Raw genomic sequence first — 16,526 nt, 5'->3', positions numbered from 1 at the left:
ATCTTCTTTCTCCTTGCAAGACTCCTCAGTCAGCACATCATCCCATGGCACTGCCTGTGCTCAGTACACCGTGGGCATCTCAGCTGTGCCACAGCCCAGAGCCTGGTCCTGGCCCTGGTTTTGGGGTCCTGGGCCAGCCATGGCCATTAGGGCTGAGGGGCTCTCTCAGGTCTTGGCAGGGCAAAGCCTTGTCCCAGGACACAGCTGAGGGAAACACAAGCTGTGGTTGCTCCAGTACAACTGAGCCTGTTGCCTCATCCTGGCCTTGCCTCAGCAAGGGAGAATTTAGTGGAGCTAAATTTAGCAGCACTGAATTTGCTCCAGCTGTGCAAACGTTGGCCATTGCTGCCCTTGGGATGCTGGAGCAGCTGCAGCTGAGCCCTGGGAAATGCTCTGGGCACCTTCACAGCTCAGTCCTCATCCCCTGCTGCTCCATGCAACTCCCTTCAAGCCACCCTGTACCTTAAGACTGTCTTAAAAAGGACAAGATTTTATCTCAACAGATCACCCATCCAAGGACTGAGGATAATGAATAGGAAAAGTAACATTTCAGAAATTAATGGGTTTTATTAATTGAGTTTATCCTGTACATTAACAGTATTCTAGCATATCCAAAATCTTGATGAGACTAGAATGTTCTCTTTATAAAGATAATTAATATCTCATAAAGATCATTAGTAGTATATAATATTAAAGTCAGAACTCAAAGCTGGGACCTGATTGCATATCTGGGGAAAATTACATTTTTGGTCACACATGGTAGCTGTGATCTTCAGCTCCCATCAGAACAAGACACACTTCATATCTGACACACGATTTTCCCCTTCTCTCACTTCAGTTACAGGGTTTTTTAGGTTTTGAAAGATTAATCTATAATTAATAATGATAAATTATTTAGAATAAAATTCAATTTAAAATTCAGTTATGGATTTGGCCTTGATAATTCATGTGTTTACCTAAATGTGGCAAGAAAATGCAGTGACAGTCGTGTGTGCCTGCAGAAGTCCATGTGGGAAGGTTCAGGTTGGCAGCAGAAGAGAGGAGATGAGGCAGGGGTGTTTGTCAGGGGAGATTGTGAAGAAGCTGGAAATACTCTGGAGTGTGAAAGGATGCTGGAAAGATCCCACTGGAGTCTGTTCTTGGAGCTGCAGGAGAATTTGTTCACAGCAGAATGTATTCTACAGGCAGAGTATAAAAGTCTGCAAGGACTGGGAGAGTGTCTCTGCAGGGGAAAACCTTTGGAATATCAAGAGTTGGAAGATTCTTTGCGTTTTTATGTAAAAACAGAACAGGCCCCATTCTGCCCTGCTCTGTGTTCAAAGGAAAGGATGTGCTCAACTTATCATTGAGGTTTGCTAATGACAAATCTTAGTGAGTGCCAGCTCTGCTGTAAGAACAGGTTGGGCTTCTGGGAGATACATGAAATTAAAGGAGATTGTGTCTCCCAGAAGCTGATAACCCAGTGCACAGTGTGTAAACACAAACACTGGGAGATGATAAAGCACTCACAAATAACTCTGCAGGTTGAGACTGGCGGAAATGAAGCTCAGAGGGGAGTTATTCAAAGCACCAGCCAGGTCCATTGAGGCTCCCAGCAGAGCTGAACGTGGTGAATGTTGCTGGACAAAAGCAAATGCAAAGGGCAGAGAGCTGCAGCCACGTTGCTGGGGGTCAGGAGCAGCACGTGTGGAGGGGATGGAGGCTTGGGAATGTCTGTGAGTCAAGAGCAGCTGCAGGGACCTCTTGGCTTTGGTGCCAGGGAAGTTTGGTGTGGGGGCATAGGAAGGAAATTTGGTGCCTGTCATTCTGGGCTGCCAGTGGTGCTTGCATGGATTCAGTATGATTGAGTTTCCCTGGGATAGCAGGAATGTGATGAGCCATAAAGGGCACTTGCACCTCTGGAAAGCATCACTGCTATGAGTGTGTTTCTTAAACCTTGCCTATGAACTCCCAATGGCCAGAGAAAGTCACACAAAGAGTACAGAAAACCCCTTGGGATGAACCTGGAAGTGTGAGAGGAGGGCTCAGCAGCACTTGAGCCATGTCCAGGGTGGGAAGCTGCCCTGGTTCTCCCCAGCTGGGGATGGTGCTGTGAGCTCAGAGTGCCCTGACTGGGCCCTGAGCTGGTATGAGCTGTACCACAGCCAGCAGAGAACACTCCTTCCCTGTGATCTCCACAGCAAGGGCTGCAGGAGCCACAGGACATGAAGGAGGAAGGTGGGAAAGCAGCTTTTTGGAGCCCAGTGTTCTGCTGGAAACAAGGAATGGGTTGTTACTGTCACAGGCTTTGGGCTGAGCCTGGAGGAATGCCAAGTAACCACTTGGAATTCCAATTTGTTTTTAGTTCATCTAAGGATTTGCACTCTCTCAGTTGTGGAACTTGGTGGTTTGAAGCATCACATGCATGGGGCCCATTATCTAGTGTTTTCTGGTGTGGAAGAGGAGAAATAATTGGAATTTGCTTCTATGATTATTTCTGTGACATACAGGGTTGTCCTGTTTTTCTGCCAGCCTTAGGGGCTGTTGCTTCATGCTTGGCTAAAGCTGTTTACTTAAAAAAAAAAAAAAAATAAAATCCACTAGCATCTTCCCTAAGTCCCCTTCTCCCCTGAACCACACTCTGCAGTGAGCTGGTCAAGACATGATCCTGTTCCTTTCCCTGTAGGTGACAACTTCATCAGGCAGCAAATGCTTCTCGTGTCGTTCGGCAGCGGAGCGAGATAAATGGATGGAGAACCTGCGGCGTGCCGTGCACCCCAACAAGGTGAGGCTGGGAGCCAGTGCCTCTGCTCTGCTTCACTCCTTGTTATCACATTTTATAGCCCAGTGCATGAGAGCAGCAGGGGAAGTATTGTCATTGGAGTGAGAAGTGGAACTCTGGGTCAGCCTTTTTCCATATTGCTTTCTTCCACAATTATATTTACAGACAAGGGCCAATTATTTCTTCCCCTCTCTTCTCAGCACATGCTGCTTCAGCTCTTGCTGAGAATTGATCAGACCTGAAGAACCCTCAGTGTTGCTGTTACTGATGGCACTTGCCCCTTCCACAGGACTTTCACCTGCCAGTGCTGTGGGGCAGATGTCAGGTAGCTGCCAGCAGAGTCACAAGGCTGCACAGTGTGAAGGGTTCCCGTGTCAGCTCCTGGCAGAGTCTGCTCCAGGGATGGACAAGCTCAGATTTCCTTTCTCAGAGGCAACAGTGGAGTCCCTTCAGTCCCTTCCCCAGCCAGTCGAGGTGCAAAGTCATCTCCTGGGATTTACAGGAACAAATCCTTCTCTTCACTCGAACACAGGGACACCAATATGCATTTTTATGGCTCCCTAAGACTTAAGTACATGCTAAAATAAAATGTACAGCTGCTTCTTCCCTGCTGTGCTGGAGTTGGCTGCACAGATTGGTCAGGATTAATGCAGGATTCTACAGCTGATGAGCTCAACCAGGTCTTCTGCTGGTCAGAGAGACACAAATGATGGGATCCTGTGAACTCCTCCTGGCTGTGCACACTAATTCAGTCCAGGCTGGTGGGTTCTAAAGGAGCCCTCAGTCTGAGTTTGTTGTTGCCAGCACAGTGCCAAATGTCAGAAAAAAAGGTTTCCTGTAATAGCAGAGTGTGAGCAGTGGAGGGGAGAGGTGGCCTTCTGCCCCTGGCAGCGTCAGCACAGTTCCTCTAGTGGAGTTCAGTGGCTCCAGTGCTTTCCAAGGGCTTTTCCTGACCTGAGAGGGCTGGGCAAGGTTTGTGTGCTCACACTGAGCATGAGAGAACTCCTGGAACATAAGATGGGGCTGGGCATGTCACTGTGGCCTCAAGGTGCAGTGCTGAATGGAAATCCATTTGGAAGTGTTTCCATCATCTCAGAGCCTGCAGTAACTGGTGGCTGATTTTTCCATCTTTGTTTGAGTTCACAGACAATAAACTCTCAGTATCTGACTTGATATTTCTGTCAGGAATTCAGTGTTCTCATGCAGTTCCTGTGTGTACTTCCTGAACCTACAGTACCCCATTGTGGACTTCAGAATGTTCCTGCCCAGACTCCTGGGCTGAGCAGAGTAAGCTGTGGCTGCTGTTTCAGTGAGGGGTTTCCAAACAAAACAGGGTTTGCAGGATCCCAGCAGTGGTGCAGCTGCCAGTGTTTTATCTTTGGAGTCATTCCTGCAGCAAATACCCCTGGATGTTCCTCCAGGATGAGGTCAGCATCACGAGGCAGCTCTGAAAGATCCACAGGATTCTTGGCTCTGTTGTTGTTTAAAAGATACCCAAGGCAGATTTCTGTTTCTGAACTGTTGTGATTCTCCCATGGGATGCCCTCTCCCAAGATTCCTCTCAGCTTTTTACTTGGGTGCTCTGGACTTCTGCCCTAAAGTATGGTGAGCTTTACAAGCAGTTTTTTCCCTTTGTTGGTGGTGGCATTCCCACATGGTTGAGGTGATCTCTGGGTGTGTGTTCAGGTCCTTTTGTGTTACAGGAAATAGCATGAACTCAGTGCTGCTGTAAAGCAGCTCTACTGAAAGAAGAGGAGGCTGTGAGGTACCTGTAACAGCTTCTGCTTTGCACAAACCATTCAGGACCATGAGGTTCTTTTGGATTCTTCAGAGGCCCTCTTGGCAGGGAATGGGAAATGGCACATTTATGATTTGGAGGGGTTTTATCTCCCTTGTTCCTTATATTAATTGGCACCAACAGACATGGAGAGCACGATGATATTTTGGAAAATTAACATAAGTAGTGTTATTATGCAAATTCTTGAGAGCCAGTATTTCCTTAAAATAAAGTGTAATTAAGCCTCCGCTCATTTAGCACATCCGAAATAATTAATTCATATCTCCAGTTTTGTTGTGCTTGGCTTTGTGGGGTTTTTTTATTGACCTTTTTTTCTTTGCATCTTTTTTTTCAGGACAACAGCAGAAGGGTAGAGAATATGTTAAAGTTATGGATTATTGAAGCCAAGGACCTGCCAGCTAAGAAAAAGTACTTGTGTGAATTATGCCTGGATGACGTTCTTTATGCACGAACTACCTGTAAATTGAAAACTGATAATGTCTTTTGGGGGGAGCACTTTGAATTCAATAACCTCCCATCACTCAAAAAACATTACTGTGCACTTATACAAAGAGACTGACAAGAAGAAGAAGAAGGACAAGACCAATTTCATTGGGCAGGTGAACATCCCGGTGAGCTCGGTGACGGGCCGGCAGTTTGTGGAGAAATGGTACCCAGTGCTGAGCCCCAACCCTGGCAAGGGCAAATCCCCAGGGCCCATGATCCGCATCAAATCCCGCTACCAGAGCATGAGCATCCTGCCCATGGAGATGTACAAGGAGTTTGCTGAGTACATCACCAACAATTACATGGTGCTGTGCTCGGTGCTGGAGCCCGCGCTGAGCGTCAAGAACAAGGAGGAGATGGCGTCGGCACTGGTGCACATCCTGCAGAGCACGGGCAAGGCCAAGGTAGGAGCTGCCACAGGGAGTGTCCCCCAGGCACTGGGGGGGCTGAGTGGCTTGGGAAAACTCAGAGGTTGGGCTGTTGTTAGAATGCTCTGTTTTTCTTTTGGTTGCAAACAAGTTGGTAGCACACACGGCACGAGTTGCTTAATTAGCAGAGAGGTTGGTGGGACCACGAGACAGCAACTGAGCCACTTTCCCTCACTCTTCTTCTGGAGGCCAGGGGCCAGACTCTTTCTGTATAAACAGTCAGAGTTGTGAAAGTAAGCAAGAAGGCAGATTTCCAGGATGGAATGTAAGCAGTGCTGGCCTGAGCTGAGCTGCCTGTGTGTGCTGGTTATTCCTGGGGAACCCAGCAGGTTCTGTGCTCTGCTCCCTCTGCACAGAGCACCCTGCACAGTGGTAGCTGTGAGCAGCCCCTCCAGAATTGCAGATCTGCAGGAATGCATGTCTCTGGATCAGCTCGTGGTCCTCAGGGTCTGTCCTACTCCTTTTGGAAGGGGGTCCAGGGGGGTGCCATGGCAGTGCTGGTTGGGGGTTGATGGCACCAACTTGCACGTGGTGGGAGTTCAGCCTTTGTGGATCACTTTGAGCCTCCTTCCTGGTTGGGAGTGCCCTGCCAGGTCTGGGGAAGCAGCAGGCCAGGAGGAGGCAGAGAGTGGGAGTTGTGATCTGTGAGGGAGCAGGCAGGGTGGGCTGGAATGCCCTTCCTTGCTGAGGTGCCCAGCACACAGGGCAGGGAGTGACCCCACTGCAGAGCATCCTCCTGTGTCAGGGCTGCAGCAGCTGAAGCATCACTGTCTGTGTGTTACCATCTCCCTGCTCTCTGCAGGGGAGGACTCGGGAAGGGCAAGATGTCCAAAGCTTTGCAGTGCTGAGGAGACACGAGCTCCTCACCTGAGGGGCAGTCACAAGGCTCTGCCTCCTTGGCAGCTGCCAGGGCCCGTGGCCGGGCTCGTGGATTAGGTTTAGTTGCCATCTGTTGGACAGAGAAGTGGCTTGGCCTCCTGATCTAGTTCAAGGCAGGCAAAGCTTGCTGAGAGGATTGGGAGCAGGCCCTGCTGTTGCAGCAGCAGAGAAAATAGCTCTGTTAAAGCCTCCTGATCCTGGGAGTGCAGGGCAGGACTGTGGGGCTGTGGAATAACACTGGGGCTCCACAAGGAGCTGTGCTTGGTGTCTCTGCTCACTCCTTGCTCCAGGGCTCCAGAGCTGGCAGCCCATGGTTCCTGGGCTCTGCTGCCCCTCACTGTGGCTCCTGCAGCCCTAATGCCAGGCTCTGTGGCAATGCCATTGCCATGAAACAGCCTGTCCATGGTTTAAACAATTCTGGTGCAAAAGGCTTCAAGTGTCATCCCAGCCTTAATCACCATGGATCATGTGTGGGCATGACTGAGTGTGGCTGTCACTGCTCCAGCCTTTTTCTTCTGCCTCTCAGTACTGGAGAGGCTCCAGAGAGAGCAAGTGTGTTTCCAGACATGTGTCTGCATCAGTGCTTGAGATCCCAGAGGCTCTACACAGGGGACATAGCAAACAGTAAACAGGCTTGATGACTTTTCCCCTAAAATGGAGCTTCTGCTTTCCCTGCCTGTCATCTGCCATCAGCATTAGCAGAGGGTTTGGGGAGCTGTCAGAGCAACAGGAGTTATTGGAGCATGGGGACCAGGTGCTGCATCCTGGGCTGGACAAGCTGGGAGAGGGAAAAGCAGCGGAAAGGTAGAAAATAATGAATGAGAGAAGAAAGCAGCCCCTCAGCCCTGCTTGGGGGACGTGGGTGCAGCCCAGTGCCCCTCAGGAGAGCCCCCACCACCCTGACCCCTGAGTGCAGGGGCAGCGGGCAGGGACCCCCCAGCTCCAGGCTCTGTCCCCTCGGGGGCTGGAGGTGATTTCCTCATCCTTGTGCATCACCAGGAGCCCCTCGGAGCCCCCCTGCCCTGCAGCCATCGGCAGGCACCGATTGATTTCTCTGATGAAGGGGTTCTGTAGCTCCTGGCTGCTGTAGCTGACCTCAAGCAGCAATTACTGACTGCAGAACAAGTGTCCGGTAGATGATCTCGGAGCGCTCGTTAGCAGCTCATTGCTCTTGTGCCGTTCCGGGCCCTGTTTTGCTGCAGCGATTCGCTGTCAATGGGGGTGATCCCTTCATGAGGCCGGGACGGGTCCTGTGTGTGCCCAGGGAGAGCTGGGATGGGCCAAGGTCCCTGGGGAGGCAGGGCCATCCTTACCCCCAGACACCGAGGGACACTCTGCCAGCCAGGTGTGATCACCTGGAGCTGCTAAAACCCAGAGTCGGACACCTGGGGCTGCAGGTGGAAGGGGGACAAGGGCTGTAGCTGATTTTTTTCCCTGGATCTCTGCTTCTTCTTGGGCTGTGTCACAGTAGGTTAAAAGGTGGGGCACGGGAGCAGAGTCCCCTCTGGAGTGGAGTCTGTGCTTCCCTGATGTGTGTGTGGGGAGGGAAGAGCCTCACCCCTGCAGTGCTGGGTTGGTCTGCACGGGGCAGCCTGAGAGCCCTGAGCACTAAGAGGGTTGGAGAAGGGTCTGAGTGCAGCCACTCGGGGAGGGAGGGAGCAGCCCCAGCCCGCTGGAAAATCATCCAGTGCTCCATCAGCTCTGGGGTGTTCCCTGTGCCTTACAGCAGGAAAGGCTGAAGGGGATGTTTGGTGGTTGGAACAGAGATGTGGCCTCCCAGCTCAGTCCTTCACTTGTTACCTGTTTTCATGTTCCTAGTGAGCACTGATGAAGTGTTTGTTCCCTGTAAGGATGTGGGGCTGCTCACAGTTTTCACGTTTTGCAACCCACAGACAAAAGGCACAAAGGCACAAAGCAGCTCTGCTTCAGTAACCAGGAGTGCTCAGTCCTGCCTTACAGGGCTTGGTGTGGCTCCTGTGATGTGGTTCTGGATAGGTGGCTGCATCCTTCCTAAAGGACTTCTGATGTTTCCAAAATACTTCCCATGCTTAGATTTGTTTCAGGGCTTAGAGCTCCCAGAGCTCAGTTCATGACCATAAATATACAAAAAACTTCTCTTGTCCAGAGCGCTGGTAGATCAAACCCAGCATTAGACAAAGCTCTAACTAACCAGCTGCTCACTGGAAATAAATATTTATGGTGTTGGGAATGGAGTGAGGAATAAACATGTGTCCCTGTTTGTTTGTGCTGCAGGATGTGCCTCAGCTGAGCAGATGTAGCTGCTCCCCCCGTGTGGATGTGTTGGAGCCCCACGTTCCAGTGGCAGAGGCAGGGCTGGGTCAGGGCTGTGGAAAAGTGCTGGGCTCAGGCAGGGACAGGAGAGGTTACTCAGTGTGTTAGTGTTGCATCCCTCAGGTTTATTTATTTCCCTGAGCAAGGTGATGGACACAGATTCTGTGAGTTAACCCTCACATTGCCATTCACCACCTTCTCCCAAGGACATTCAGAAAAGGCTAAAAGTGTCATGGATGAGTTCCAGGGTTCAAAGGAGGGAACATCACTCTATTTCCTGGCAGAGAAGTATCTGGAGCAGATCCTCAGAGGAACTGTGATGGAAGAGTGGAGAATTTGGGGTGGGGTCCTTGGTTTCACACCATCTGTGCAGCACCCAGCTGCTGCCCCTCTGCTGCTCTCCTTTCCCTGCTCCTGCTGCCTGTGCTGCAGTTCCCTCCCCCTGGGTGTGTCCCAGTGCTCCACCTGAAACCTCAGCCCTGCCAGCCACTGGTGTTTTTCACCTTTGCATAAGGGCCCAGCTGGACTCTGAGCTGGCCTTTGAAATAAGCAATAATCTTATTACCTTTATCAATTCAATCCTCTTAAGGTTAAGTCAATCCTATTAATCAGGCTTGTGATTTGGAGAACCTTATTATTTCAAAGTCAATCTGCCCATCAGTCAGTTCCAATAGCAGAGGTGTGTGACCCCAGGGGAGCCCAGCTCTCCTCAGCTCCCTGGCACCCCAATCTGGACACACCCCAGAGAGACCAGGAGACCTTCCTGGGTTTGGGCAGGACACATCCTACAAGACTTGTGTTGGTTGTCAGCTGCCTTGGCAGTGCTGCTGCTCCCAGCACAGCCCTGGCTCCAGGCTCCTGCCTCCTGTGCTCAGAGCAGGGGCCAGGCACTGCCAGTGCCACCCCAGGCACTGGGGCTGCTGCTCCTGCCTGGGACAGCACAGCCTGGTGCATGTGCAGAATGGAGACCAGTGCAGCCCTGTGCTGTCATGCTCTGAATTTATTTATGAATTGCTCTTCTTTATCAGCATATGTGCAGTGACTGGGGTCGCACAGGTTCAGATCCGTCCAGTCTGGAGCAAAAAGCCTTGAAATAAACATGGGAACAAGCCTGGAGAACAGTGCCACAGCCCTTAATTTTGACTGTAGACCTCTTCCTTCCCCTCTCAACTCCCATGTAATGAAATAAAGCATCTTATTTTCTTCTACTGCCAGGGGCCCTAACTGAAAACAACCCCCTGCTGATCTCTGCTGCTCAGAAACAGGGAGTTTTATTGGCTTTAGTTATTGCATTTTATTCAGGACCTTGTATGTGGGTGAGTGAGGCCCCCGGAGGGATTCCACAAGTATTTGCATTCCATTTGTGTCTTCTGAGTGCTGGCTGCTGGAGTACTTAAGGCAGAGATAGCAGAAGTGGGATCCAGAGGCAATGTGGCTTTTCCATGTGGAGGGAAGGGAAGAAGTAAAGGTCTGGGCAGTGGCTCTGGGACAGAAATGCAGGATGTCACAGGAACTGACCCCCCATGGCTCAGGAGCTGCCCAGAGCAGTCCCTGCAGAGGAACTCACCCAAAGACACTGCCTGGGGGAATCCTGACCCCTGACACATCCCCAGGACAGGTCCTACAGCCTGGGGGTGGCTCTGCAGCCCAGACCTGCAGGGACAGGGAGAATCCTGAGCCATGGATGCTGCTGGGTGTCCTGGCTCTCCCCTCTTTCCCTGCTCAGATTCTGCAGTGTTATTCCTCAGCTTTGGGTGCTGTGCCATAATGGAGTTCTCTGGGACTTTAGCAGCTTTCCTTTCCACTTTGGAGACAAGGGGTCTTTTTCCCAGCTGAGCTGCAGAGGGAATAATAACAGCAGCAGAGATTTCCAGGGGATCTTTTCTGGCTTTGAATTGAGTCTTGCCATGGAATCTTGTCTCGTTTTAAATTCTAGTGAATTCTGTAGATCAGCTCAAGTCAACCAAATTCACATTAAGTCTGGTTCCCACTTGGCCTTGGGTTTCCAGGATTCAGCAGCCAGAGCTCAGCTCACAGGAGGGGGAAAAGCAAACACTTGGCTAAGAGATGCTGTAAAACTCAGTGTTCCTGAGATAATTAGTATGTTGGGAAAGTGACAGGAAAGAGAATCAAGCAAAGCCAAGGTCAGGGGCTGCTAATTAAGAATCAGCACCTTGTGTCAGCCTGAGCGGTGGCTTGGAATTGAAACGTACCCTGGGAGAGCCCTGGGAAGATAAAGGTGATAGAGTTACCCAGATAGCAACTAACGGGATTTGAGCAGGGTTTAAAGTTTCATTGCAGCTTGGCAGATAAAAAGGGCAAAATGAGAGAAAATAGCAGAGGGAGGCGCGTGCTTTGCTTCCAGGAGGGATTTTTGCCTCTGCAGCTGCCGGAGTGTTGCAGACGTAGCAGGATTTGAGGAAGGGCATCTTCTGGCTAAAGAAATAATGGAAGTGCCTTTTTTTTTTTAGCCCAAAACTCATCCTCTGGCTTTTTTGGAGGGTTTTGGGGGAAGGTGAAGGCAGTGTGTTGGTCCCAGAGCGATGTGGGAAGGTGGGAGCAGTGGATTGTTGGGTACTGTAGGGATATCACCTCCCCTCCTCTTGTGTTCTTACACAGGCAGGCACTTGCCTGCCCCAGGGTTTGCCTTTGCCTGGGACAGGAGCACAGTGGTGCAGGGTCCGTGGATTAAATTATTTGGGTCTCTTGGGTTCGGGGAAAGCTGTTTGTTGAACCTTGATTAAACTTTCAATGCAGAGATGCCCATGTGAGAAATGAAATAGAGCAAGTTGCCTCTAGTGCAAAGCTCCCATCCAGCCACTGGCAGGGAGTGGGACCTGATGACCCCTCTCCCCAGTGGGGGTTGGACCATGGCAGTTCTGCTGTGCTTGGGGACATCAGGGGCAGGATGTGGGGCACTGTGTGGCAGCCTGGGGTGCTCCTGCTGCCCCTGCCAGGAACGGGCTGTGACTGTCAGGGAAATGAAGAATTTCTTAGTGGAAGGTTATTACTAAGCAGATTGTTGTTTTAATGAAAAGGGGTTTAAGAAGGTGCCCTTGGTTGTGGAGATGAATGAATGTGTGTGTCATCATTTCTGTGCCTTCTACATGGGAGGCAGTCAGAGGGTTAATGTGGATGATTTGCACAGTGCCAGCAGCCTCTTTCCATTGTCACCAGGTGAGTGGTGACACCTCTGCACCTGGTGCAGTGAGGAGGAGCCAGGCAGAGCTGCTCTGTCCATGAGCAGTGCAGAGAACATGTATCAGCATTAGCAGGTGCCTGGCATTCCTCCTGGACCCAGCCTGGCTGCAGCACACTTGGATCAGCAGCTCCTGACCCCCTGCTCAGTGGATGCTGTGGCTGAAGCAGCCTTTGCTCTAAAATGCTGGTTTTCCTCTGGAATTTGCAGCTGAGACCAGACTGATGCAGGGGCAGCTGTCAGGGGCTGCTCCTGCCCACCCCTGTCATTCCTCTGCAGCACAGGGATTATCACATCCCATGGATGTGGCTGTGTGCAAGACCAAGAATGTGCCCAAAGTGGGTGCTGTCAGTGCTGTTTATCTCCTTGAATAGGGAGGAAATGGGAAATTTGAGTATCTCAGTGCATATCACAGGCTGTGTCTCAGCCATTAACTGGGCTCATGACATTGGAGCATGGTTTGCAGCTAGTGCAGTTGTTCACCAAACACAGCCAAGTTTAACAGGGGAGAAAAGGATTCAGCCCCAGAACGTGAGGCTGACACAAGAGCAGCACTGATGGAGAGGCAGGTGTGGAATGAGCCATTGCTGGGGTGCAAGAGTTGGGGCTCTCCAGAGGTTTATTAGTCCTCATCTCTGAGGGAGTTTGGGCAGGTGATGAGGTTCTGTTGACACAGCAGCACCTGCAGTCCCTGGGGTGTGTCACAAAGGTGGGAGCTGTGGGGCTGGGGAGCTGCAGCTCTGCAGAACCAGTGTCAGTGCGTGGTGACCCACCATGGGCTTTGCTTTCCAGGATTTCTTGACTGACCTGATGATGTCTGAAGTTGATCGCTGTGGTGAGAATGAGCATCTCATTTTCAGGGAGAACACATTGGCCACCAAAGCAATCGAAGAATACCTGAAGCTGGTGGGGCAGAAATACTTACAGGATGCCTTAGGTACGTACAGAGCGTTGGCAGGTCCCAGCCCCAGAGGTTGGGGTGTCACCTGAGCCCTGATGGCCTCCAGAGGCCCCAGCACTCCCCTGCTGGAGCTTTCCCTGGCAGCAGCTCCAGCCTGGACACAGCCGTGGCCGCAGTGGCAGCTCCTGCTGCCAGGTGAAGGTGACCGTGGAGCTGCTGCCTTCATCTGCTTTCAGAGCAGATAGCAAGAGGATGTTTGGATGTCTGAAGGCATTCTGCTGCCTGCCAGGGCTCCTGTCTCAGTGCTGGCTGTCGTGGGCTGATTGAATCCCCCCTGCACCCCCAGCAGAGATGCTGCCCAGCTCCTGCAGCACTCCCCAGTCAGATGAGATCTCCCAAGTCGCAGTGATGTGCTGCCTCCCGGATCCTCCAGCACTGGGAACCCTCCTGGTGGTTTTTTTTTTCCAAGTGCTGGCTCTGTTTATGGCTCCAAAAATACTTCTCTTGATGCAAATGAAAATAATTAGAAGCTTCTGCTTCTGGGCAGGTCAGGAAGGAATTGCTGCATGCAGGGAACACAGCACGAGGATGGGGAGAGGCTGCCTTGGAAGCTCTGTGAGCTTCCACTGGATCCACATCCCAGGGCAGGATGAGCAGAGTTTCTATTGAGGTGTTAATTTTTCAGTATGCTGGGTTCCTGCTAGTGGATTTGTATAATTTTAACAAGGAGCAAAGAACCATAAATACTTTATTAAGAGAATAATGATAATAATAAAAACCTTGAGGAAATGGAAATAATTGAGCAAATTCAGGCAGAGAGCCCACAAGAATAGCAAAAGGAATATTATTTATTTCTGCCTTGTAATGCTTTCTGGTTGAAGGCAAAGCTGTAAGTAGATTACTCATAAAAATTCTCAAAAGCCAGGAGATTAATGATATCAGAGAATTCTGAAATATTCCCTTTTGGGGGCTCAGTGCTGCCAGGCCATTTCCATCTCGTGCAGGAGGAGCCTGGGGTTCCTGCTCACTGTGGGCACTGGTTCTGAGTGTCCTTTTCCCAGGGAGATGAATCACCTGCCAAGGTGTCACCAGGTGCCCCAGGGCAGCGTGGTGCTGTCCTTGGAACCATGGAGCAGGTGATGGGGCCAGGTAAGAGCAGCAGGATCACCTGCAGGCGAGCAGTGGCTCCAGAGCTCCCTGGGAGAGCTGAAAATACACTGGAGAGGCTTTCCAGTATGTAATTTAAATTTGTTTTGGCAATAGGGAAGGAATGTAGATTGGAGTGAGGAAAAAACAGATGGGAAAATCCAAGACAGTCAGGAATTAGGAGCAAACCAACTGGAATTAGAAGAAAACCAAAGCAAACCTTTTTCCCAGAATGTCACCCAAGCTAAGCCCTGCCTCTTCCTCCTCCCTGCTGCCCTGTCCTGATCTCCCCAGCCACTGCTGGAAGAACTGACCCCCAACCCTGGGGGCTGTGCCCAGGTACCCTGGGTGAAAAGTGGCACAAGAGCAGCTCAGTGTGAGCCTCTGCATGGGTGAGGAGGAGCAGCCAGACAGCAAAGAGGAAAACTCAAGGAAATATTTTAATTTCATTTTATGTGATGTTCGGCTCAAAATAAACCAAGTAAATTGTTTCTTTCCTTTAATTACCTATTTCTCCTGTGAATCACAGTGGTTTGTCAGCACCAGGGCCCAGGCTGCAGTAGCAGGCTGTGCCACCAATAATGACAGGCCTGGCAGCATCCTTCCTCCTGGATCAGCCCCAGGGATGTCTCTGGAGCTGGGCAGTGCAGTCCTGATGCAATACCAGAGCCAGGGGCAGCACTGCCAGCTGGGCAACAGGGCTGGAATGGGCAGGTGCTGGGTGTGCTGTGCTGGTCCTGAGCTCCCAGGGAACTCCTGGGCTCTGCTGGGTCCTCCTGGAGACATGGAGAGGCAGAGAGCTGCCCCAGGGGCCACCACATGCTCTGGCATCCCTCTCCTCCTCCCCCAGTGTTGGGTGCCAGGGAGCTGCTCGGGCACTGGGGCTTAGGAACAAATCTGCTCAAAGGCTGCACTTCTCATATCTCCAAACCCACCAGCAACTCTGTTTTACAGGGGAGTTCATCAAGGCACTGTATGAATCAGATGAAAATTGTGAAGTGGATCCCAGCAAATGTTCATCTTCGGACCTCCCCGAACATCAGGGCAACCTGAAGATGTGCTGTGAGCTGGCCTTCTGCAAGATCATCAACTCCTACTGGTGGGTATCCTGGGAGGGGCACTCCCTCCTCTGCAGTGCTGTGTCTGCAGGAGCTGGGACCTGGCACAGCTGTGGAGGGGGAGCTGCAGAGTTTGGAGTATCTGCTCTGGGCATGTGGCACCCCCCCAGATTCTTGGCACCCTTTTCAGAGGTGCTGAAAGGTCACTGGGGCACAGGGACAGGGCAGTGGAGTCAAGGAACACCAAGTGTGGTTGATTCAGAGAGGTACTCGATGCCAGATGTGTATGAAATTCTGGAATAGAGGGCAGAGATGCTTGTCCTGGATCTTCCACCCATGGAACAAGTCAGTCTGGATGGGACTGATGGATCCACCCCTCCAGAAGCATCCAGCAAAGCTCAGAAATCCTGCAGCAGGCAGGGGCTGTGGCACCTGCAAGGAGCTGCCCCAGCACAGGCAGCTTTTGTTTGGGCAGATGTTTTCTGGTTGCAGAGTGCTGGAGCTGGGAGGAGGATGCTGCTCTCCCTGCTTGGCTCAGCATCCCACATTCCTCTGCATTAACCCCTCTCATCTCCCAGCCCTGGGTGATGGGAGCCCTTTGCCTCCTTGGCCCAAGGCCTGGTATGCAGCTGGAGGCATTTCCGAGTTGTTTGTTCTCAGGGTAAAGGTTCTTGCAACTGGTTGGGACAGGCCCAGTATCCCACATGGGCTGTGAGGCTGTGCATCCTGCTGAGGAGCTGCTGTGGGCACAGCTGGGCTCGTGGTGTCCTGGGACTGGCAGCCAGGAGTCCCCTGTCCCCACAGCTGCTGCCTGCAGAGGTGACCTCAAAGGGAAAAGAAGATGGACTTGGGACTCTCTTCACTTGGAGAAATAAAAACATTTTCTCTCTGCTTTTTGCTCACATACCCAGAGCCTTTGGTCCTGATCATGAGAGAAGGAGGATTTTTGTCCCTTTTGTCTCACTGATGGATTTTCAGCCTTTCTGTTTAAAATCTGGGCTACGTTTCTATTTATGTATTTAGCAGCAACACTGTTTTTGCAAAGCATCAACAAGGGATAATATTGGAGGAAGGTGATCTTTGATAATGAGGAATTCTCATTTTCTCTCCTCTCCTAGGTGTTGTGTTGAGGTCAGAAAACTTATTATAAATAATCTCCCAAGATGTTGAGTGTGCCCTCCTGGAAGCCAGAAAGGGAACTAATCCTGCTCAGGGGGAGAGCAAGGAGCAAGAGGCTTGCTCAGGCTGCCATTATCTAGCACAGGTACACAAAGGGCAGGTTCTTTACAGGTATCCTATTCCTTATCCTTGGCCAGTTAATAACTCTGACTTAGGAATGGCGTTTCCTTGCTCTCCCAGGAGGGATTCACCACTTCCAGTCAGCAGTGCATCAGAATGGTTTGAATTAATGTCTTCCTAAAAATATCCAAAGCAGCTCTCAAAGGTCACTCTAAAAATAGGCTTGAAAAGTGACCCAGGGAAAGTCAGGAATGCACAGGAAGTTTGTTCCTCTCATCCTGCCTTTCCAAGGAGGGCTGGAGCAGCTGAGCTGCTGCTCTGAGTGGTTCCCCCTCAGTG

General features: G+C 51.1%; 1 protein-coding gene across 1 annotated transcript in view; it reads left to right on the top strand.

Annotated features, from left to right (window-relative positions):
* DAB2IP (DAB2 interacting protein) overlaps positions 1-16,526 on the top strand; it is a 122,806-nt gene that overhangs the window by 90,222 nt on the left and 16,058 nt on the right. Inside the window, 5 exon segments of the mRNA XM_079324492.1 lie at positions 2,666-2,764; positions 4,894-5,082; positions 5,084-5,449; positions 12,636-12,780; positions 14,845-14,989. Of these exon segments, the coding sequence (XP_079180618.1) occupies positions 2,666-2,764; positions 4,894-5,082; positions 5,084-5,449; positions 12,636-12,780; positions 14,845-14,989 (944 nt within the window).

This window comes from Erithacus rubecula, assembly GCF_903797595.1.
Source record: "Erithacus rubecula genome assembly, chromosome: 21".
In the NCBI taxonomy this organism is placed as follows: domain Eukaryota; kingdom Metazoa; phylum Chordata; class Aves; order Passeriformes; family Muscicapidae; genus Erithacus; species Erithacus rubecula.
Note: the sequence above shows the minus strand (reverse complement) of the source record. Positions and strands in the feature narration are given on the sequence as shown.